At 54.4% G+C, this 23,709-nt stretch overlaps 1 protein-coding gene across 1 annotated transcript in view; it reads left to right on the top strand.

Moving 5' to 3' along the window:
* Positions 1-23,619, top strand: part of LOC111147798 (glucagon like peptide 1 receptor) — a 31,422-nt gene extending 7,803 nt beyond the window's left edge. The window contains exons 3-13 of the mRNA XM_022504037.1: positions 601-708; positions 8,278-8,396; positions 8,765-8,871; positions 12,211-12,364; positions 12,907-13,066; positions 17,356-17,416; positions 17,907-17,976; positions 18,097-18,185; positions 18,515-18,653; positions 19,508-19,549; positions 23,452-23,619. Of these exons, the coding sequence (XP_022359745.1) occupies positions 601-708; positions 8,278-8,396; positions 8,765-8,871; positions 12,211-12,364; positions 12,907-13,066; positions 17,356-17,416; positions 17,907-17,976; positions 18,097-18,185; positions 18,515-18,653; positions 19,508-19,549; positions 23,452-23,619 (1,217 nt within the window). The remainder of the gene's footprint in view (positions 1-600; positions 709-8,277; positions 8,397-8,764; positions 8,872-12,210; positions 12,365-12,906; positions 13,067-17,355; positions 17,417-17,906; positions 17,977-18,096; positions 18,186-18,514; positions 18,654-19,507; positions 19,550-23,451) is intronic.
* The last annotated feature ends 90 nt before the right edge of the window (positions 23,620-23,709 follow it).

Raw genomic sequence — 23,709 nt, 5'->3', positions numbered from 1 at the left:
TCCTTATTTTGAGAGCAGGGACCTGGCCTTTTCATTCTTGGCCTTCCTTCACACTTCCTGGCCTGTGCAGGGACTGGAGGCCCAACGAACATATTTAAAGGAAGCATTGTTTCAGAGGAGTTTGTGGGGTGGTCTAAAGGGCAGAGGATTGGAGCCAGATAGGCCTAGGTTCAAATCCTGGCCCTGTGATCATAGGGCCGTGACCACAGGCAGGTTATTCTAGTCCCATGAGCTACCGTTTTCCACCTCGCCTGAGACGGAGACTTTAAGAGCACTTACGTACCATGCACAGGGATGGCACAGGGATCCATGTGACATAACACTGTTGGTCCCCAAAAGGCCCTGTGGGCTCAGGATCAACCCCATTTCACAGATGAGAAACTAGACAGTAAGTAACTTGCTCCAAGTTCCATGGCTGCTCGGGGCCCGAGTCCCCTTGCACAGCACCTGCCAGGTGGGAAGAGCGCCGGGCATACAGTGAGTGCCCGAAGAGCTTAGCAGGGCACAGGTTGGGGCCCATCAGCCTCCACAGCGGGGAGTGGGGAGGAGTGCCACTAGCAGGCCAGGCAGGAACTCAGAGACTCTCTCTTCTGTCCCCAGGTCTGTTCTGCAATCGGACCTTCGATGAGTATGCCTGCTGGCCAGACGGGCTGCCAGGCTCGTTCGTGAATGTCAGCTGCCCCTGGTACCTGCCCTGGGCCAGCAGTGGTGAGTCCTCTCTCCGAGGTGGAGTTGGAACACTGCTGCCTTTCTGCCCGACTCAGTACTCAGGACTCAGGACTCAGAAGGTGTTTAAGCCTCCTGATGGGTGTTCTCTGCCTGTCTTTCCCTGGGAGGGGGTCATGGGGAGCCTCAGGTATAGCCTAGGCTAGGGCCTGTGCTGGTGCGGGAGGAGGGGGGATACACTTGTGTGTGTGCATATGTGTATGTTCCTGTATGTGTGGCTCTGGGCATGAAGACAGGTGAGTGGCCTGGGTCTGCTGGCTGGGCACACTCCAGGGAAAGGCAGTGAGCTGCCTGCCCTCTCTACAAATGGAAGAGTTTGACTTAAGAGAGACACGTAAGCCCCCTCCATCCAGTAGTCAGGAAAGGAGCTGGGTGGGAACAGATCCTAGGGTTGGGGAGTGTGTGTGTGTGTGTGTGTGTGTGTGTGTGTGTGTGTGTGTGTAGGTATGTGTTTTGTAGGTGCCACCTACCTCGTCATGGTGCTTGGCCACCTCCTGACTACTCAGTAGTTCACTGGTCAGATGAATACAGATGAGATGAGAGCTTAGGGCAGTGGCGATGTTGTCCCTCCCCTGACCCCCCACCCCCACCGTCAGTGAGCTTCCCTCCCTAGCTCACTCCTGCCTGCAAGGGACACCCTGCCCTGGGAGAGGTATGTCTTTGGAATGCAGGGACCTACAGAGGCTGCAGGGGGTGCTCTGACTGGAGGGGTAGCCAGTGCACCCCCACTGCCACCCACCAGTCCTGGGAACCAGAGAGGTTAACAGGGGACCAGCACCCTTGCCTCAAGGAGCTCATAGTCTCAGTAAAGTAGAAAAGTCAGTCTCATAATAATAGCCAATACTTACTGACTACCTACGCTGTGCCAAGTCTGGTATCTGGTATCTGGTACCTGGTATCTGGTATCTGGTACCTCATGGTTATGCTTGTTGTACAGATGAGGCAATTGAGGCCCCAGAAAGGGGAAACTACTTGCTTCAGATGATGTAAATGGTAGACCCACCGTTTGAACCCAGACTATGCTCTTAACCACTGTGTCTTGAAGGGGCCTTCAAGCAGAAGCCAGCCCAGAAGCAAGTGAGTGAATGAGGTCATACTGTGGGAATCCAGTGGTCTTCCTGGAAGAGGTGGCCCCTTGGTGGAACATCAGAGCCCCTGGTGAGGCCTGGCGGTAGACGTCCCCTCAGAACGAAGGACCGATGTCAGATGAAGCCCAGGGAGGGGGGTTGAGGAGGCTCTTTCCTTCTCAGTCTTCCCAGTACACCCACCTCCCCCCAGGGTGTGCAAGGAGAGCCAGGGCTTAGAGAGAGGCACCCACCTGGTAAGATGCAGAGTAGACCAGTGGCCTCTCCCATAGCACTTCTGTGGCCTGTTGTAAGCACTTTATATCCCTACACTCACTTACTCCTCCCATGAGCAAGGACTCTGATTATGCTCTCATTTTACAGAGGGGGGAAACTGAGGCACAGAGGTGCCAAGTGCCTTTTCCAAGCTAACAAGCTAAGGAGTAGCAGACCCAGGAATCTGTTCCAGAATCTGATTTGGAATTGGTAGAATTTCTTTCTTTCTTTCTTTTTTTTTTTTTTTTTAATTTATTTATTTGACAGAGATCACAGAGAGAGAGGAGGAAGCAGGCTCCCTGATGAGCAGGGAGCCCGATGCGGGGCTCCATCCCAGGACTCTGGGATCATGACCTGAGCCGAAGGCAGAGGCTTAACCCACTGAGCCACCTAGGGCCCCTGCAATTGGTGAAATTTCTACACCAGGCTCCCTTGAGTGTGCACACACTTGTGTGTGTGCATATGTGTATATTCCTGTGTGTGTGGCTCTGGGCATGAAGACAGGTGAGTGGCCTGGGTCTGCTGGCTGGGCACACTCCAGGGAACAGCAGTGAGCTGCCTGCCCTCCCTACAAATGAAAGAGTTGAGTCCTGCAAACTAACGGTTCTTGTCAGTGCTCTGAGTGGCTCTGGGATCCTCAGCAGACACCCGGACCTCTTTGTGCCTCAGCTCACTCGCTTGGGAGATGGGATAAAGCCAGGTGATAATGGTACGGGGAGGATTGCAAGTTCTTGAAAAACGGCTGCTGTTGAGTTTTTCCACCCACCCTACTTATCTGCCCCACCTCCCCAAATCCACAGGCTTGCCCTGCCTCCCGGAGGTTTGGGACCGGCTGCTCGGCCAGCCTGGGCTGGGCCTCTAGACCCCAGGGAGCCAGGCCCCGGACAGGGCCCATCACTCAGCACTAAGCTGCCCCCAGCTCTGCCTGCCCCTTGCGGCTCCATCCATCACCTTTAATTTTATTTGAGCAGGAAATAGGTCCTGGTGGTACCCATTTATGAGTGAACACGGTTTTATTGCTTTCTCCATGAAGATACTGGCCGCTGCCCAGGCCCCCTGCCAGGTTCCACTCCCTCCCCTGACTCACCATGCTAATTCGCTCTGTTTTCTGATGCTCAGGATCACAGGCTCTGCCTTTCTCTCTCCTCTCCCTGAGTTAGGGACCTGCAGAGCCACCCACCGTGGGCTCCCACAGCACAGTTGCCATTCCGGCTTGTCCTGCTGGTCCCCTTGGCAGCGGCCGGCCCCAGAGACTTCCCTGACACCCACCAGGCCATGTGGAAGCAGGAAGGGGCCAGAGCTGGAGTTTCTTGGGCTGATCAAGGGAATGGCCTATGGAGAAACTTGACTCCGAACGACACAGTTAGGGGTGAAGAGAAGGACCGGGGTGTCGTAGGCAGGGTCGTGGCAGGGAACACACTCAGGTGAGAATCTGAAGAGAATTTAATGGAGGGGACATTTGCTAAGGTTGGGCAGGGTTAAGGGGCCATGAAGGTGTAAAGCACCAAGGACTGTAAGAGGAGGAAGTTTAAGCATTCCTAGACCTGAGTGGAGCCTGCACAGGGCCCTGGGGCCCCATGATAGCCGGAGGTGGTGGTGATGGAGAACCCACCCAGCAGGGCTGTGGCCACAGAAAGGCCCTCCTACCTTTTACTTGTGCCTCCCACTGGGCAAACCCGTAGAGGGCAGGGGGCCCAAGCGATGCTGTCCACATAGGTCAGTCTTCTGGGGTGCACGGCAGGGCAGAGGGATATGTGACCACAGAAAGAATTAAATTCAAAAGAATGACCAGACACTCGGGTTAGGTCCATGTCAGGAGATGGGGGTGCCAGTGAGACCTCAGGGTGTGTGAGTGTGTTCATTGAGGAAAAGGGGGTGACCCCTCACCACAGGGCTGAAGAGGTCAGCTCAGCGGCTCAGGCAGTGGTGCTGCAGGAGGTCAGAGCCCCCTTTTTTAACTGGGGTATGGCATCAGGGAGGCTTCCAGAGAGAGGGGGCATCAGTGCCAGGTCTGAAAGAACAGAGAGATGGAGAAGGGGGAAGGAGGGCCCTCCGGGAGGGGAGAACAGCCAGGCATCACCTTGGAGATGGAGCTGGGGCCAGGCCTCGGGCCTCAGAGCCACCTGACATCCAGGGATAGGACACCAGCCAAACCCTTGGCTTCTGAGCCCTCTCACTCAGCATTTGGGACCCCAAAGGGCAGAAGCAGATGACTCAAGGAAGGAACGTGTTTGGAGGAGATGCCTGGCATTAATAAGACTTTGTGAGCCAGAAGGCTCGAGTGGCTGCTGAGAGCCCGTTGCCGCCCTAGGGCCATCTAGCAGCCTCGTTTACCCACAGACAGCCGATCCGCTCGTTACAAATCATTCCGGTCTAATTAGCGGCACCCCCTCCTGATCTGTACCTGTTTGTTAGTTTAGTTCTCATTATAGGAAAGTCATAAAAGGCTTTTAAGATGGCCTATAACTCACAATTCTCAGAAACTCTGACAGGTGCCTCCCTTGAGTCTTGTCAAGCCCAGGAGCTTTCTTGGCAGGCCAGCAGGCCAGTGTTGCCCCAGGGAGACCAGGGCCAGAGAGTGGCCCTGTAGGAGTGGTGGCTGAGGTGGTGTCCTGCCCCAGTCCCGGCCTCACTGAGGGAGTGCCTTCTGGAGAAACTGGGGTGGGGGCAGCGCAGGGCTTTTACCGTGACCATGTCTTAAAGGCCTCCTACACACCAGGCACTTCTCATGCTTTATCTCCTAATCCTCACACCACATACCTGGGATGCCATTACCGTTCCCATTCTACAGATGAGGAAACTGAGGCCCAGCGAGGTCTGCCTGAGGTCCCACTGCTGGTTGAAGGCAGAGCTAGGATTTGAACTTGGGTCTGTGTAGTTCAGAACCTGAGCTCTTCTGCGCCATGACTGACACACTACACCTGTCCCCCAACCCAAGCTGATAGCTTTCAGTTCCAGCCCTGCCTTTGACCCTCATTCCACTATACTGGGGAGGGCCTGGGACTCCCCACCCCGAATCTGAGCCCTCCTGTCTGTCAGCCGGGGCCTAGTAGCCCTTGCGGGCCGCTGCTGTTGCCAGGGTGCAGGAGCTAATGGATTCATGAGCAGCTCTCCACAGCCCTGAGAGCCTGCATCCACATGGAAGGGCGGCTGTTAGCTTGATTACAGATGCCGCTGCAGTTTCCGGGCGGGGAAGTGTTTAATTGGGGGTTTTATTTCCAGCACCAGGGTCCGACTTAATGAAATATCCCTGGGCCTCCTGGTGTTGACAAGACCAGAGCCAAGACCCTGGCTGTGATTTATCAGCCGCTCCTGGGCCAGATAAAGCTGAGCTGATAAGCAGGGCTGGGCACGGACCCACCCCACCTCCAGCCAAGATGGGCATCTGGGGACCAGAGGCCTGGCCAAGAATGAGTCCTGGCTTTTAATACTGGCCACTAATGAAGGCTAATTGACAGACACACTCTCATGGGCTCCCTGAGCTTCTCGGGGACGCAGTGATCCCTTGACACGGTGCCAGTCACACATCTGGGCATGTACCACCTCCCCATCTTCCGAGCTGGCCCTGGACAGAAGGCCCAAGAATGGGGCACACTGCTGGGGATCCACACTGGCCGGAGAAACTGCTGGGAGGATGCTGGGAATGTTAGCAAACCCAAGCCCAGAAGAAGGGCAGACAAGAAATGGCACGTGGCCACAGTTGACTATTAGCAAAGAGCTTGGCTGTGAACTTACGAACTCTGAATGTAGAGAGCTGGGGCTCTGGATCCTGACTCTGCTACTTCCTGGCTGGATGAACTTGGGCAAGTCACCTGGCCACTCAAAGGCTCAGTTTGTCCATCCATAAAATGGGACTTGCCACGCCTACCTTGGAATGTGGTTGTGTTGTTCAAAGTTGTCAGGCATGCCGCAGGTCAGTGTGTAGCTTGTAGAGAGGCTGTATAAGGTGCATGTGGAGAGGGAAAGCAATTGTGGGTGCACCTGTGTTACCTGTGGTATTATTAGGGTGTTATTGGCGTCACCCTACTGTGGGCTGAGGACTGGGTACAGTGGTGGTTTTTGCCCCATTGCCATATCCTCTCCCTTCCCCCTGGGCCCTCTGCCTCCTGTCTCCTCCCTTGCTGTCATGAGAATGGGTTGCCATTGAGGGCTCTGACATCATTCTCACTCCCTATGGGGTAAGCCCAGATCCTCATCACTCCTCTGACGTTATCCCGCCACTGAAGACTGGCTTGGCCTCATCTCAGAAGATTCAAGCCCTGGTGAAGAATTCCAGACATCCATGCAGCACATGAGAGAGGCACTGGGTCCTGAAAGGAACCCTCCCAGTTGCTAAAACCAGACCTTTCCCTGCCTTTGTTTTGGTCTGATTTTGTTCATAAACACACTTGAGAGCTATTGGGACTCTGCTCTTCTCATTGCTGGAAGTCCCGCCATTAGGTTGTCAGGTTTTTGTTTCTCTTCCAGGTTAAGTCTCAGAATGCAGGTCCTTCTAGAAGCAATGATGCTGCAAGCTGATTTGCCCTACTGTATTTCCAGAAACTTCTGTCTCTTCAAGAGGGCCTTGGTTCAGGGCTTGTTTATGAAGGAGAGTGGGAGAAAGGAGAAGAGTGAACAGGGAAGCAGCCGTGGGTGACTGGAGGTCGGTGGTAAGGAAGGACGAGGGTCTGACTGACAGCCCCTGCAGGTGTCTGACATACCAGGAGTGGACAGACTGGTGGTTTGTGAACCGCAAGACAAACCCCTGGTCTAGATGGTTGCGTCCCTGCTGGGCCATTTCGGGGCAGGCCCTGGGGTTGGGGGGCTCCCATCATGCACACGTGTGAACGAGTCTCTTCCCACACACAGTTCTCACTGCTGCCGCTCCACCTGGAAACTTCTGACCAGGGCTTCCTACACTTCTCCATTTTCCCTCCCTCCCTCCCTCGGCACCTTCATCTCATAGCTGGTCCTTAAAATTTTTTAGTCCTTTAGAATTTTTAAATCTTTTAAATTTCATCCTGGCTCCAGTTTCCCTCATGGATCTCCCTGGGCTAATCTAACCCTGTTTTGACCCTGGTTTCCTAGTCCTGGGGTCAGACTTCCATTTACCTCCAGAGAGGTAATGAGACGTTTTCTTCCAGGCACAGGTAAGCCCCTTATTCCCTCTCATGACCCCGCAGTGAACCCGGGGCCCGAAGCCACCGACCTCCCTGGGTAGGGGGATGGTGGGGCGTGGTAGACTTGATGTGAATGGGCATAGAGAACGTCCTATCCCCAGCTCTGCTGGGCCTGTGTTTGATCTCTCTTAGTTTGCATTTATGCCATAACTTTCTGAGGACTGTTTTTTCTGTGAGAGTCTTCATTCCCTGAAGCCAGAAACTGTGCTTCTTCCTTCAGGCTGGGAGCTCTCTGAGGACAGGGGCTGGAACTCTCCCTCCTTTCAGACCGGGAGGTCTCCAAGGACTGTCACTATCCCCAACATCCCCATTGAAGGGAGGAACTGGGTCTTCCCCCTTTGAGTGGAGTGTCCCCAAGGGCTGTGCCTCTATCATGGGTCAGGCATCTGATTGATGGTCATTTAGATATCATTTAGATCAGGCCATCTTTGAGGATAGGAGTGTGTCATTTCTATCAGATTAGGACTTCCTAAAGGCAGGGCTATGTCTCCTCCCTCAGACTAGGGCTCCCCGAGGACAGAGCCATGTCTTCCCCCTCAGACTGGAGCTCGCTGAGGCAGGGCTGTGTCTCTTCCTCCCTCTCAGCTCTGTATGCATCTGTTGCAGGGTCTGTCCTGTCTGTGGAATGTTGGAGGGAGCCAGGGACTGAGTCCCGAAAACCAGAAGTCACAGTGGGTGTCTGTGGAGCTGTCAGGTGGTCAGCGCCAGACCTTGTCAGGAGTGTGATTTCAGGCTAGAAGCATGACATGGAAATAGGCTATAGTTGTTTCATCTCAAAATCATGACTTCATCAGACTGCATCCCAGGATGGCCAAGAGGAAAAGGCTGAGGTGGGGCTGGGTGGCTGCCTTTCCTGTCCTGGGCCACATGCGCACATGACAAGACAGGAGGACCTGAGTGTGTGTGTGTGTGTGTGTGTGTGTGTGTGTGTAAGAGGTGTTGCTAACTCCTAAAGGCCAGTCCTGGGGGAGCAGGGGTGACCTTTGGGGGGGGCAGGAATGAAGGACCTGTGGCGTTGGGCCAAGGCACAGCTCGTGCGTCTCTCTGCCCAGTGCTGCAGGGCCGGGTTTACCGATTCTGCACAGCGGAGGGCCTGTGGCTGCGCCAGGACAACTCCAGCTCGCCCTGGAGGAACCTGTCAGAGTGCGAGGAGTCCAAGCGAGGGGAGAGAGTGAGTTGTAGATGGGGGCTCTGAGGCAGCGAGGGGTAGCAGGGTCACAGCATAACTGGAGCTGGGACCCCGGGCATCTGGGGGGCTGGTCTGTGGCCATCTTATCTATCCCCCTGTCTCTGGGGCCTTTGCACACCATGTTCGCTGGGCAGAGGTGATGTGTGTTCAGCCCGCTGGCCTTTGGACAAGGCCCTAGACAGCCAAGGGCCATGGCCATAGGTTATTTTCTTTCTTACTTCTGGGGTCCCTTGTGCAGCCTGGCTCAGGGCCCAGCCTCTGCCCCTGTCCCCTGGGGAAGAGGAAAGAGGGAAGGGGGAGAGGAGGGCGTGGGCTACCTCATGTGCACCATATCCCTCGTGTGCACACAGAGCTCCCCAGAGGAGCAGCTCCTGTCCTTTTCCATCATCTACACGGTGGGCTACACGCTCTCCTTCTCCGCTCTGGTCATCGCCTCGGCCATCCTCCTGAGCTTCAGGTAAGAAGTGGGGGGGGGTGGTGCTGGAGGGGCTGCTCCATGCCAATGCCCCACTCTGTCCCCAGATGAGGGAGCAGCAAACTAAAGTGACCATGCAGCAGGTTCTCCTCCTAAGAGATCTCTGGAGAGCCTGTCCCCTTCCCACATACGAGGCTGAAAACATGGACTAGGACACTGTATGCTTGGTCTAATCTCCACTCTGTAAAAGCATGCTTAGAATACTGCAAAAAAGGAAAAAAAAAAAAACAAATACCACACAAGGAATACAAAAGGCACACACCCCCAAACCTTAGTAGTGGGTGGCAGGATTAGGGGATATCCTCTCCCGTGAGCTTGCGAAGCTTAAGTAGGAATTCATTATGATTTTAGATAAGAGCTCAAGGATTTAGAGATTTGCTTGCTCTCTTTGGAGCTTATCAGCCCCATGGAAGAGGTCTTCCTATGGCTAACCTTGATGAGCCATTCCTTCCAGAGGGCCCTCTTCTTCCCACTCCCTCTGCACTTGGTGGGTGAGTGGGAGGGGCCTGGGTTCAAGGTCAGGAGGGATTTTGAGTGCAGGGACCTCAGGCCACCAGCCAGCAGAAACAGGACAGGCTTCATTCCTCTTGCTGCCCCCACTGGCACCTGGCACAGTGAATGAATGCGGGGCCACAGTCAGTGCTTAATAAATGCATTCACTCAAAAATAAAATAAATTAAAATAAATGCATTCACTCAGTGAACATTCCCCCCTTGTATTATGAAGTATTTCAGCGATCTGAAAATACAGTGGCTGCTATGGATCACTCTTGTGCTCAATACCCAGCACAGTCACGCTGCCCTGGGGGGGGTCCCTCCCTGCCACTGCCCACCACCCCCCAACCAGAGGGAACCCCCAAAGGGGCTACTTATAATTCCCCTGCATCTCTATATCTCTGCCACCTTTTTAGTATCTATGAAAATATGTAGCTGCGGGTTTTGCATATTTTTAAGGGCATGTTGTACAACCCCTTTTGCAATGTTATTTTTGGCCTGGTGTGTTTTTGTGAGATTCATTTGTGTTGATACAGGTAGTTCTGTTTCATTTATTTTAACTGTCACTCCAGACTCTGTTGTATAACATGTTACAATTTATTTGTTATCACTTTAATGGGTACTTAAGGTTTTCCATTTTTTCTTCTCCTCTGAATTACAAACCTGGCTACAAGCAACATTCTTACTTATGACCCCTTGTGTATTTCTCCCCCGGGGGTGGGGGGGTGGGGGGGTGGGGGGTGGTGGCTGGGGCGCACACCTCTGAGTAGAAACGCCTGCTCTGAACACATGATTTTATTTATTAGGTGAGGTTGCTCTCCAAAGTGGTCATATTTGCCCTCTTACCAGTAATAAATGAGAATTGCCTTTGCTTACCATCTTCACCAGTAGTTAGTATTTTTACCTAATTGTGGCTAATCTGAAGTGTGTGAAATATCTTGTGATTTTAATCGGCACAGCCCAGATTCCTAGAGGGATCAAGTATTTGCATCTGTTTCATTCTGTGAATCACTTACTCCCATCCTTTGCTTACTTTTTTTTATTGGCTTATTTGGCTTCTTCTTTACTATTTTGCCTTTCATTATATATTCTTGATCTTAATCCGGGGTATATCCTCTCTTCATCTGTGATTTATTTTCTCACTCACTTGGTGGTGGCCTTTATACCTGGAAGTCCTTAATTTTAATGAAATGAAACATATCGATGTATCCATTTTTACTGATAAAATTTATCAGTAAATGTTATTAATTGATACAGATTGATTTTGCCAATTGATTAAAAAAGACTATCAATTTTTTTTTCCCCAAAGACCAAATTCCTTTATGGTCTTGTTTAAGAAATCTTTCCTTATCCCAGGGTCATAAGTTCTGTGCATTCCTTCTGGCTCTGTAGTCCACCTGGAATTAATTTTTGTTGATGGTGAAATTAAGAGACTTAATGTTGTTTCTATATACACGTCAAGTTAATTGCTTCAGTACCGTTTATGATAGCCCATCCTTTTCCCTTTGGGTTTAGGGCGCTTACTCTGTGATGCAGCAAGAGTTATCTTTGCCTGGGTTGCTTTCTGTCATCTGTATTCTTGCCCATTGGTCTATTTATCTGTCCTATTGCCAGTATCATGAGGGCTTAACTACTATAAACTCATTGAAGACCTCAGTTCTCTTAAAGTAAAAGCCCACTTTGTGGTTCTTTACGTGTGTCTGGTGTATTTTTGGCCCTTCGTTCTTTGTATGTTTTGAGAGTTCCAGGAAAACAAAAAAACCCCAACCCTGTTGGAGTTTTTAGTATGGCTATATTGAATTTATCAGTTACAGTGGCAAGAATTGCCACTCTCAAAATAGTGAGTCTTTCTGTCCATGAACGTGGGATTTTAAGTCTTCTCTAACAATTTTAAGCAAGTTTTATTATATCCTCCATAGAGAACTTGCCCATCTTCTGTTGGACTTTTTTCTATGTAGCCAATTAAAAAATTGTAAGTGAATTTTTGAAATGTGTTTTTTAAGTGTTTATTGCTGCTCTACATAAACGCACATCAGCAACCTTGCTAGATGAACTCTCCTAATTGGTTCTAATAATTTGTGAGTAGATTATCTTGAATTCTCAATGAAGATACTCTCCCCTCTACAAATAATGACAATTTTGTTCTTTTATTTCCAATTCTTATGATTTTTTTTCCCCTTGCACTCTTCCAGCGGCCAGGATCTGGACTATGATGTTCAATAGACGTGATGATAGCTTTGTTAGGCTAGGCAATTCTTATTTATTTGAATTAGAAGGAAATGCTTATAAAATTCCTCAGTTAAGAATGATGTTTGCTCCCAGTGTGGTTCGATAGCCCTTATCAAGTTAAGAAACGCCCTTGTATTTGCAGTTAGCTATGCGTTTTTTACCTGAAAGGATATTGAAATTATGTCTAATACTTCCTGAATTCCTACCATGTGCTTCGCCCTAGCCCTCTGTGAGGCAACCTTGAGGCATGTGAGAGGTGGGTCCTTTCCTCAGGAAGTCTCTCTTGGGCCGAGGGGTCCTCACATACAAATCACTTGGCTTACACACGACTCTGTAGAAAAGAAGACGCCGTAGAAGGAAGGATAGTGTGGATGGAGGGTGGCAGTGAGCACACACCTGAAGGCTTCGTGGAGAGGCAGGACTTAACATTGGGCTGAGAATTTTCAGGGTTATGAGGAAGAAGGGCATTTTCAGAGGAAGAAAAGACAGTCCCAGAGACAGACACATGCCTGAGGGGGTTCGTTAGCTTGAGAACTGAGGCTTGTGGAGCAGACCCACCGGCCATCTTGCCAGGAAGGAGCTCTGCTTTGTCCCACAGACACCTGCACTGCACCCGGAACTACATCCACCTGAACCTGTTTGCGTCCTTCATCCTGCGAGCCCTGTCCGTCTTCATCAGGGACGCGGTCCTCAAGTGGATGTATAGCACGGCCCCCCAGCAGCACCAGTGGGATGGGCTCCTCTCCTACCAGGTGTGTGGTTCGGTCAGGAAGGGCCCCGGGGAGGGTTGCACAGTCAGGGAAGGCAGCCTCTCCCGCCCCACCCAGACCTGGCACAAAGAAACGCAAAAGCTGCCCCCACCTAGTCCTCAGGGAGCCCCCAGTCCGATGGGACAGGCAGTCCCCCCTTGGGATCCCCCAGTCTAAGGAGGTGGACCCTCTCCCTGCCCCTAAGGAGTTCTGTCTGACCCAGGAAGGGGATTTGGGAAACGGACCCAGGCTGGACTCCCAGCTCTGCTCCTTAACTAGCTGTAGAGCTTGGGGTGAGTCGCTTAACGTCTCTGGGCCTCAATTTTCTTAGCTGTAATGGGGCTAATGGCTTCTGCCACCACCGTAGTGATTCAGTGTGCTAAAGCAGGTCCAAGTTCTTAGCGCTGGCCCTGGCAAGAAGGCCTTAGCTCGCTCCTCCTGCATTCAAGGCAGGAGGGTAGAGACTGGGGCAGGATGGGGAGAGGGGCCAAGGGAGGCGGGGGGGCAGAGCTGTTGTCCCCTGGGGACCCTTTCTCCACCCCCAGGATTCTCTGGGCTGCCGCCTGGTGTTCCTGCTCATGCAGTACTGCGTGGCAGCCAACTACTACTGGCTCCTGGTGGAGGGTGTGTACCTGTACACGCTTCTGGCCTTCTCCGTCTTCTCCGAGCAGCGCATCTTCAGGCTGTATCTGAGCATAGGCTGGGGTAAGGCCCACAGTCCTTCATCTCACGCGCTCCTCCACCCCAACCTGTGGCGTGGGAAGTGGGAGACCCTGACCTCTCTCAGGACTAGCACCCTCAGGCCACCCCCAGGAAGCTGGCTTGGTACTGAGAACACACTGCTGGGCCAGTGGGGCCAGGCCTGCTGGATAACCCCAGATAATGGGACTGTGGTTACCCTCCCCTCCCCACACAACCCTTCCCACTTTATGGAAGCAGAGGCCTCCACCCTGTCTGACCAGATACACCACACACACATATACTGGCGGCCATGGCACGGTCCTCAGATAGCTCTAAGACCCTTGGGGAGGGAGCCCCAGGCCCTGAGGGAAATAGGAGAGTCCTGGAGCTCAGGGTAGGGGGTCGGGAGGTGAGTGCTGAGGGGCTGTGGCTCTGTCAGCCAATGATGACGAGGTGGGCTCCGAGGATCCTGGCAGGGCAGGGTTGGTTAGCCAGAAGCCCGCTGAGGAAGGGTGGACCGCGGATGCGCCAGGAGCCCAGCTGGAAATGTTCTAGCCAAAAAAGTTTGCGGAGAACCATTGTGTCCTTTTTTTTGCTGGAACATTTCTGGTTGTGCTTCTGCCTCTCGCCATGTGGGATTCTGATGAGGACATGGGCTGAGCCCCCCCCCCCCCCCCCCCCCCCCGGCCCCCCCCCCCCCCCCCCCCCCCCAGGACAGGGAAAACAAATGCAACAGGGAGTATTCATTTTCAGGAGCCCCCCTGGGGACAGAGCCAGAGAACCTTGCCCTCTGGCCCTTCCTAATCTGCCCATGGCCCTGCCCCCCACCTCTAGCTTGCCATTCAGTCATTCCCTACTGTCATTCCTTCCTTCCCCTGCCTCAGGTTGCTCTGACCACTCTGCCCTGACCTCTGACCTCTGGGGACTTATGGCCTCAGTCAAGGCCACGTGAAGTCCCCCTCCCATACAGTCTCCTCATCCATTCAGCCCGCTTCCTCAGGAAGCCTCCACTGGTTGTCTGGCCCTCTTAGCCTCCCTACTCCTGTCCCCTCCCTACATTCCTTTCTGTTGGTATCCATCAGCCACTTGGCTCTATATGGCCCCATTGTAGAAGGGGGCCTCTAAAGGGGGTGATCAATATCTTGAAGACACTGAGGCCCAGAGAGGGCAGGGCCTCACAGGCAGAGCAGGCCCTGGAACCAGGCCTCCTGACTCCCAGGCCCCTGGCCCCTGCTGCCTGTCATGGAAACTTCTCTGTCCTGTGCTGCCTCTTGAATCCCCTGAAGGCCCAGCTGAGCAAGCTTGGGCCCCTGCACAAGTGGGTGGGTGGGCCTGGCCTCTGGGTACAGCTCCTTGCTCCCACTCTTCCCTCCCCCAGGGCCCATCTCTCCCTGTTCTGCCTTCCTCCCCTCCTAGGCTGGGTCCGTCAACCAGGCAGAGGGCAGCTGGAGAGCCCTGCCACTAGTTGAGGGTGGGTGGCTTTACATCACTGAGGGGAGCTCTGGGAAGGCTGTCCTGAGGGTGGGGGACCATGCCTATCCATTCTGGGAAATAGCATCAGCGCTGTTCGTGCCTGTCTCCATGGCGACCTGAGGGCAGGAACAATCAGAGGGACAGTGTGATGTATGCAGAGGAGTGGGGGTGGTTGGTGGAGGGTTGGTGGGGGCACATAGCATCCTAGGGGTTTCTGAGTGGGAAATGGGGGAGGGGCGCCCATCCTTTCCTACCACCTCATGCCGTGGCTCAGGGTCTGAGGGGGCAAAGGGGTAGGACCAGGGGGACCTTCCTTCCATCTTGAGGGATTGGGATGGGAAGATACAGGGAAAGACAAAGGGGCAGGGACAGAGGACACAAAGACAGATCTGCAAAGAGCTCTGTTGTGGGGCCCGGGGACCTAGCCCATGTTGGGATGCTTGGAAACAACTTTCAGCTTCATGTGCTGGCAGAAGAATCAAAATGAAAACTCGGACTGGGGACAGCTGGGGAGTCCCCAGAAGACATGTCAGCTTCTTTAGCCATCTGCCAGCAGCGGGGTGTCCCCATAACACGCCACAAAGAGGCTGCCTGGGGGAAGGCACGTGATGGAGAAGGGAACCATTACTTCTCAGGGCCAGTCCTATGTGTCTTACTTTGGGCTTTTTCCCCCTCCAGCCTGTCTTGTTGACTTTCTAAGTAGCGGAAAGATGCAGCCGGCTGAGGGCATGTCGTGTTTGCGTGTGGTATAGCTGTGCCTGCATTTTTAAAAAGGCTTTGCTAAGGAGAGGCTGATGAGTGAGTGATGTTCGCTGGGTCTTGTTGATAACATGAGTGAGCTCCCCAATCCTGGAGTGGGGTCTCAGGGAGAAAGGTCAGCAGGTGACTGGCAATGTCCAAGAGGGAGGCATCCACAGGCGTGCGTGGCTCAGGGAACTGGCAGGTTCTTGCCAGGAGAATTCCCCTGCTCTCACTGATAAATCAATCCACTCGTCATTACTTCCTTCCATCGTCTTTGAGCATCTTCTGTGTGGCGTGCTATGTTCTGAGGCCTTTGGAAGCCACCCGTCCCTTGTGCAGTCTCACGAGGGCCTGTTGGTAAAGCATCATGGATGCTCAGAGGTCTGGCTTGTGTGACAATAAATGACCAGGGAGAAGGAGATCCGATGAAAACTGATGGTCAGCTGCTGTTTCCTCCATCCCTGTCTTCGCTATAATTCCAGGCATCTCTCCTGCTCAGGAGCTGCTCTTGGGGACATGGATCATGGCAACAAGAAAGGCTGGGGAAACGTGCTCTTGGGGGAGACCCCCTAAGGCTGCACAGGCACGGACTGCCCCCCCACCACACACTCAGATAATTGTGCGCACACCTCAGTACCCTAGCTCAGATGCCCGCATCTCCCACCCTGCGAGAAGCACCTGTAGGGACAGGCATGGGGAGCTGGTGCAGAAAGCCACTGAAGGTGGTTGGCGTGGCCGTGGGATAGCAGCCCTGCGTTCTAGGTTCTAGTCCCACCTGTCCCCTCCTGAGCTCCTGACTCATCTCCATCTGTTGTGAGGATGGGCTGTCCGTTTGAAGTCAGCAAATGTATTGAGTTCTCAGGGCGAGCCAAGCGCCGAGGCTCTGAAGATGAATGAGGCTGTCCCCTGGGGAGCAGAAGATCCCACAACTAAACTGCTGAAAGCAGCCATTCTTCTCGCAGTTGCTATGGGCGGGAATCTGGGTTCAATGGGGCTGCATGCCTCTGGGTCCAAGTCTCTAACAGGGATGCAGTCAAGCTGTCGCCCCTGGGAGGTTGTCACCACAAGTCCTCACTGGAGTTGGAGAGTCCCCCACAAACTCACTCGGGAGGCTGTCAGGAAGCACAGGCCCTTTGCTGCCTGTTGGCTGGAGGCCTCCGCCCCTCACCACAGGGGCCTCCATGGGCTCTCTGAGCACCCCCACGACCTGGCAACTGGTGTCCCCCAGAGCAAGCAATCAGATTGAGACAGAGAGCCAAGGCAAGCCTTTTCTAACCTTTTAAGACAGTGTTTTATAACCTAATCTCAGAAGTGACATGCCGTCACTTCTGCGCACGTTATCGGTCATGCAGACCGATCCTGACACGGCGTAGGCTACCCCACAGTGCGGATACCGGGGGCTAGGGGTCTCAGGGGCCCTTCCTAGAGGCATCCTGCCACACCAGCTGAGCCTCAGCTGAGTGCAGAGTGTGGACGCTGGAGCTGTTGTTACCCTGGGCCACTGCGCGGTTAGCTGGGCTCTTGGCCTCAAAGTCAGGGTCCCTACCTCCCCTCCAGGCTTCTGCTCAGCCACCTGCGGTGAGAGCAGGTAGGGCACAGGTGGCCAGAGGGGCTTCCAGTGCCTGAAGGAGTTGACTGAGTTGGGCACAAGGGCCACAGCAGAGAGAGGAGGGCATCAGAGGGTTGGCCTGTCCCCACCTCACCTGCATGTTCTCCACACTCCATGGTCTTGTCCCTCTGTTACTTGGATGTCTGCATCCTCATGCCTCAGCCATGACTTGCGGACAAGCTCTGACAGTGTGCCTGGGAGGGAGGGGCAAAGGAGTGAGGACAGATACAGCTATAACATGGTGGGATCTTCTCTCTGAGGAAGAGTCTGGTGTGTGGGGTGGGAAGTGGGTGTTCGTGCCGCCTCCGCTCTCCCATGCTCCCAGACCAGCCTAGTTCCACACCTGCTAGGAAGTGGTTTTGTGGTCAGGCAAGGGAAGGGCATGATGGCAGGAGAGGCCTGGGGAAGGAGAGGCCCCTGAGTGTGCCTGGTGCTGGCTCAGGCCTACCAGCCCCTCTCCCTCTCTCTCTCTTTCCCTCTCTCCTCTCAGGTGTTCCCCTGCTGTTTGTTATCCCTTGGGGCATTGTCAAGTACCTCTATGAGGATGAGGGGTGAGTGTTCTGCTCCTGGGTCCCCATCCTCAGATCCCACGGGATTCCTTGGCCCCTGGGGCACGTCGCTACTACCTGTTGGGAGAATATACTGAGGGACCAGGAGTTTCATTTACAGATTCAGTTCTCTAGTACCCCTTCCCTGTCCTTCCCTGGGACTGTGTGATGGCAGACAGTGCTGGGTCCAAGGAGCATGTAGTGGCTTTTCTGTAATAATTATGAAATGTCTCTGCTATTTTGTGTATAATACTAGGCACACACTTGAGTGTTTGTGGGTTCCTGAAGGGGCCATGTGTATCTTTCTGACCATGTATTTAGGACTCTGGCTGTGGGGTGTGTGTGTGTGTGTGTGTGTGTGTGTGTGTGTGTGGCTTGAAGAACTCTGTGTGAGTCTGTGAGACTGGTTGTTGGGTGGCTCATGGTGGCCGTGTCTGTGTGCCCCTGGGCCTGCTCTGTGAGCTGGGGGCTCTGTGTCTCCCTTCCCCTCCAGCTGCTGGACCAGGAACTCCAACATGAATTACTGGCTCATCATCCGGCTACCCATTCTCTTTGCCATTGGGGTGAGTGATGGTGTGGGGGCGGGCGTGGCAGTTCTGGCATCCGGAGCTGCTGCGGAAAGGCCGGGAGATTGTGGGTGTTTTGAGAGGGCCCCCAGCCGCCTCCACCTGTCTGCCCTGCAGGTGAACTTCCTCATCTTTATCCGGGTCATCTGCATTGTGGTGTCCAAGCTCAAAGCCAATGTCATGTGCAAGACGGACATCAAGTGCAGGTGATGCGCCCAAGCTCTCTCTGCAGGGTCCCCTCAGCCCTTGTTTCCGGAAGAGACAGACAGATCCTGGGGTGCTGAGCTTGGGACCCCACATGACCTTCTTCTCCCACCTGGGCCAGCCTGGGACCCCAAGCCTTGTCCTTAGCCCTGGACCTGGGCAGCTCCTGGGCTTCTGGGGGTATTGACCTCTACTTCCTCCCTGCCAGGCAGCCCAGCCCAGTGTGTCTTGGGTGGGAGTGTCTGCTGCCCCAGATGTGGGGTCGGGGCACAGAAAGGGGAAGAGTCCATTGGGAGAGATCCAGAACGATGTCTTCATCCCCACCCCCTAGACTTGCCAAGTCCACACTGACACTCATCCCTCTGCTGGGGACCCACGAGGTCGTCTTTGCCTTTGTGATGGACGAGCACGCCCGGGGGATGCTGCGCTTCATCAAGCTGTTCACAGAGCTGTCCTTCACCTCCTTCCAGGTGAGTTCATGACCTCCTCACTTGCCAGGTCGCAGAGTGACAGTGGGGTAGACTCTGGCCCACACCGTGCCGACGGGCACCTTGGGGCCCAAGGGGAAAGCAGGCTATGCCCAGAGTTCTGTGGCTGGAGCAGAGCCGGGGCTAGAATCGGCACCCGGCACCCTCACGTGGGACAAGACGCCTTCCCAGAGGCAGCCGTGGGCACCCTGCCTGGCATCACAGTGGCTGGATCCCAGGCTGTTGCTGGGTGCAGACACCTCACCAGGGGCTTTGCATACATTGTCCTTGCAGCACCCCAGGAGGTGTGCGGGTCACCCGATTTTACAGAGGGGGAAACTGAGGCTCGGAGGTGTTAAAACAAGATGTGCCACATCACATAGTTTCCAAAGCCAAGGATTCATCCTCTCCCCTAGTATTAGCTGATCCCACAGGCACAGATGTATGAGAGCTTGGTCTCAGTCCCTCAGGAGGCCTGTGGGAGGGCCACACACATGTAGGCCTATGCAAGTGATCGTCATGTATGTGTGCACACACACACACACAGATGACAGCTCTGGAGCAGCGAGTGTGCTGAGTGAGCAGACGGAGCCGTGGTGGGAAGATGGCCCATGATCAGAGGACTTCCTAGGGTCAGACCTCCTCAAGGAGGAAGAGCTTCTGCAGTATCTAAGCAAGGGGCCTTCTTGTATCTCCAGAAAGGAAAGGAGAAGGAACCCTCCACGTGGGCTCTGGGCCTGCTGGGGCTGCCCATTCTGAGGAAGTGGTTGTTGGGACTAGAGCCCCAAGGAGTTCAGGGTCTCCTGTAGGGCAACTCCTTCCCACTTCCTCCCTGATGGCGGGACTCTTGTTTCCAGGGGCTGATGGTCGCCATCTTGTACTGCTTTGTCAACAATGAGGTAAGGCCTGAGGGGGAACGGTGGGGACCCTTACGGGATGCTACCACTCTTATAGGCTGTTCTGGAGTTGTCAAGGGGGACTCCCATCCATCTTTTCAGCTGAAACCCCCTACACATCCCACTAGGCACTAGACCTGAGGAAGCATCTTGTCCATGCGTTGTTTTCTGTACATGGGTCTCTCTCTCTCTCATGCGCACACACAGGTATACCCTAATTTGTGTGAACTTGGGGAAGACCCAGCCTGGTGTGAAGGGGGTCCGGAGTGAACAGGTGATGGTTAAAAGATGATTCAACAGTAGACGTACCCAGGTCACATACTGGGGCTTTAATAATCACTATCTTATTTGTCACTGCTTCCCCCACCACCACCAAAAAAAAAAAAAAAAAAAAAATCCCTGCTAAAATTATGGTTTTAATATTCCCATTTTTCACACGTGAAATCATTGGAGATCAGAGAGAATAGGAAGCATGCCCCAGGTTTGGCCTGGAAGTGGAGGCAGAGCTGGGACTGGAATGCATTCTAACAGAAAGAGGGATGTGCCCACTGTGTGTGTGCAGGGGAGAGCCCCGCCTACCATGGCAAAGGGGTGCATTCCTATAGGGGCTTTCTGCTTGCTGGGGTGGAAGAAGGGGGCTGTTGCTAACCCCCACACCCTCTCCTCTCCTCTCCTGTGGATCCTCCTGGACCATAGCCCTCTCTGAGACCGTCAGCCCCTGGGGAGGGGTACCTGTGCCTATGGTGCCTGGGGAAGGCCCCTTCCACCCAGGTACCCAGTTTTGTGCTGGAGCAGATCAGGAGCAGCCCCATGCCATCGGACTGGGTGTCACAAATGCCACAGCACCCCCTCCCCCTTCCTTCCAGGAGGGAAACAAATGGTAATACTAGACGTGGTACCGGTGCCCTCTGGGGAAGTAGCCACAGGGGGAGGACCCCGGCAAGGAAGAGAGGGTGGGAAATCTTCCATTCCAGACTCTGGGGAGCCACTGGAGGCCTCTCTTAACTCTGTTCAGGCCCAGGTGAGGGTTTATATCTGTGAGTCTGGGGCTCAAATGACTCGAGGACACAGCTCCTCAAAGATCCTGTGCTCCTGGTGTGCCTTCTGTCACCGAGGGAGTTCGGGATCTCAAGAGTCTGCATTCGTACATTACTTTTACTTGTGCTGTGGGCATGGGGGACATGGTGGTGGCAGTGTGTAGGGACCTTGGTATTTCAGGGAGCCGTGAGATGGCTCAGAGCGCAGTGTGACGTGGTGGGACAGAGGTGGGACGTGGGCTGTGGCTTCAGGTCCCTGCTCCCATCCAGGCCCCACGGCTTAATGAACTGTGTAGCTTTGGGCAAGTCACATGCCCACAGTGGGACACCTGTCTCCTCTTTTGCAAAGTGGAGTTAATGATGCTCAGAGCACATGGATCTCTAAAAGGGAGGGAGATGCTTCCTGAAGGTTTTACTGTGTACAAGGTGCTCACAGTCTGGCTCTGGCCAGACGTGTTCTGGTAAATGCAATCTATGCAGTAGGGGCTATTGTCATTATACAGGTGAGGAAATTAAGCCTTGGCAAAATGAAATGAATAGCCCCAGTTCAACAGCTCGAAGGTGGTGGGGCTGGTGGACGGGGAGGGGTCTCCACTAATGGCTCAGCGCTGGGAAGGGGAGGCAGGGCCAGGCACAGAGTGGCCCACAGAGGCATTCCGGCCAGTCTCCGAGGGTTTACTGGGCTTTGTGTGGGGTGGGTGGGGGAAGGAGAGGAGGCCGGTGCAGAGAACACTCACAGGGGCCTTGTCCTCCAGATAGGCCCTTGCTCCACGGGAGGCACGTGAGGTACCAGCTAGCTCTTCCCCACACCTGAGCCCTCACAAAGAACTTCCTAAAGAACTGAAGAAAATGCTGAGAGACAAGGAACCGGCAGCTCCGCAGGGTAGCACTTCCCTCAGGAATGGCTCTCAGCCAGAGGGGTGGTGATGTGCCTGCTGGCCCTAGCACTGCTGCTTTACTTCCCAGGGACAGGGCAGGTTGGCAGGCGTCCCCGGTGTGGGCTGGAGTGATGAGGCTCCCTTCCGTGCCTTCTCACCTTCTCGGTCCCTCGCAGTTCCTGTTTCCCCCTCCTCCCTCCTCTTCCCCAAAGCCTTGCCGGCAGCACGTGCTTCCCCCAACACACACGCGTGCCAGCCTTCCCCACCACTTCTGCAGAAAGTCTCCTGGACCCTGGCTGAGTTTCCTCCCGGCTCTCTTCCATCACCTCCCCGCTTCATCCACCTCCCAGGGCTGGCCTAGTTTTGTCAGGAGGGAGGGTCGGGCACACATCCCACTGGATCCTTGGCAACTAATGACCCCTCAGTCACCAGATCCCCAGCTGGCCTCTCCCCTTGGACTCTCCCAGGCTCAGGCTGTGGGGTTCAGGAGACCTGAACTTGCCTTGTTCAAGTGCGCTGCCCAGTTCCTAGAGACGCCTCAGGCCCTGGCTCCTCCAGGCACCAGGACAGACATGTCACCTTCACTTGGCCATAAAAACACACGTGGCTCCTGGGCTGAGATCTCTGTCCACAAAAGCTGTTCTCCAGGCCCAGGGCTGCCATGGCAATGCCAGGTACTTGTGACCTGAAAAGATGGCCTGGACTTGGGTCCTGCCTCAGCTGCCAGGAGCGCAGACCTGGGGAGGGGAGTGGAGGGGGTGGTTCTACCATGGCTCACGTGTCCTCTCACCATGGCTTTGATTCAGAAGCCTGAGTGTCAATCCCAGATCTGCCACTATCCAGTTGTGGCACATGAGCAGTCACTTTGCCTCTTCCCCCAAGTGTAGACAGAAGTGAGTGAGCTTCACCCATTCCTCCCAAATCCCAGAGCCTGAGGTCTGGCCAGACAGGACTTCTGAGGCAGGGAGTCAGGTAAACTTAGCAGGTGAGGAGGTGTACCACCATAAGTGCAGGGACAGGTGTCTGGGACTCGTGGCATCACCCCCTCTGTTTCACTGTAGTAACTCAGTAGCACAAGGAGCCCTGTGTCAGATGCTTGTTTTGTCACTCACTCCTTCCCTCAGCTCATTTACAAAGCACATGTGGAGGGCCTGCTGTATGTGGGGCACGGCGCTAGGACTGGGGATCCAGATGAGGACAAGTTGGTCCCGGCAGAAAGGGCAGCATGGGTCAGAGCTCTGAGAAGTCCCAGGCCCGTCCCTTTTCCTGCTGGTGTCCATGAAACCACCTCAGTCCCTGAAGTAGCTTCCCACAGATGTGCCTCCATTTATCCTCCTTCTCCCCAGCCTCTGCAGTTAAGGCTGTGAGACCAGATGGGCCTCCATGCTGCTGCACAAGCAGAGGCTCCTATCCCCCTGGGGTGTCCCTGTACCTCCTGTCGGCACACTTGTCACAGGTCCCCAGCCAGGCAGTGAGCTGGCGCAGAGCAGGGCAGCTGGACGCACAGTCCGCTCCGCCTCCCGCTGGCACCCACGCCTGGGTCCCCCATGCTGCTGCCCAAGACAGCAGGGCAGTCCTGGGCAGGCAGGCTCTGGCCACCGGGCTCCACGCTGCTCTGAAGTCAGGCTCTCCCTCCTCCTCGTCTTCTCCCTCCGGCTCCGGTCTCCACATTGCTCTCACTCTTGTTCTCTTCCGTTAAACAATAGGATGGATTGTGGAGGGGACTTAGCTGAGTCACAGAGTTTAGAGATGGAAGAGACCAATTAGATCATCAACCTCATCTCTCTCCTGAGAAGAGGCGGAAAATAAGAGACAACGATAAACAGTTTTATTGGCATATTAATTTAGGCGCCCAAAGGCCTTGACTTGTGTCTCTTAATATAATGCAGTGGATATTTTTTCCCCCTTCCCTGCTAATGTAATAACGGGGCCATTTCGTGGACAATTGGTTTGCATGATGGCTGTTGTTTCCCTCCTTTTCCCATGGAAGGTCCAGCTGGAGTTTCGGAGGAGCTGGGAGCGCTGGCGGCTCAAGCACTTGCACACCCAGGGGGACAGCAGCATGAGGCCCCTCAAGTGCCCCACCAGCAGCCTGAGCAGCGGGGGCACCGTGGGCAGCAGCATCTATGCAGCCACCTGCCAGGCCTCCTGCAGCTAAGACCCCCGCACCTGCCCTCCCTGTGGTCTCGCTGCTGGCTGGCTGGCTGGCCATCCCAGGTGGGAGAGCCCCTGCCGGGGCTTGGGCGGG

Source organism: Enhydra lutris, unplaced genomic scaffold, assembly GCF_002288905.1.
Source record: "Enhydra lutris kenyoni isolate GAN:26980312 unplaced genomic scaffold, ASM228890v2 scaffoldscaffold17, whole genome shotgun sequence".
NCBI lineage: Eukaryota > Metazoa > Chordata > Mammalia > Carnivora > Mustelidae > Enhydra > Enhydra lutris.
This window is presented reverse-complemented; position numbering and strand designations above follow the sequence as displayed.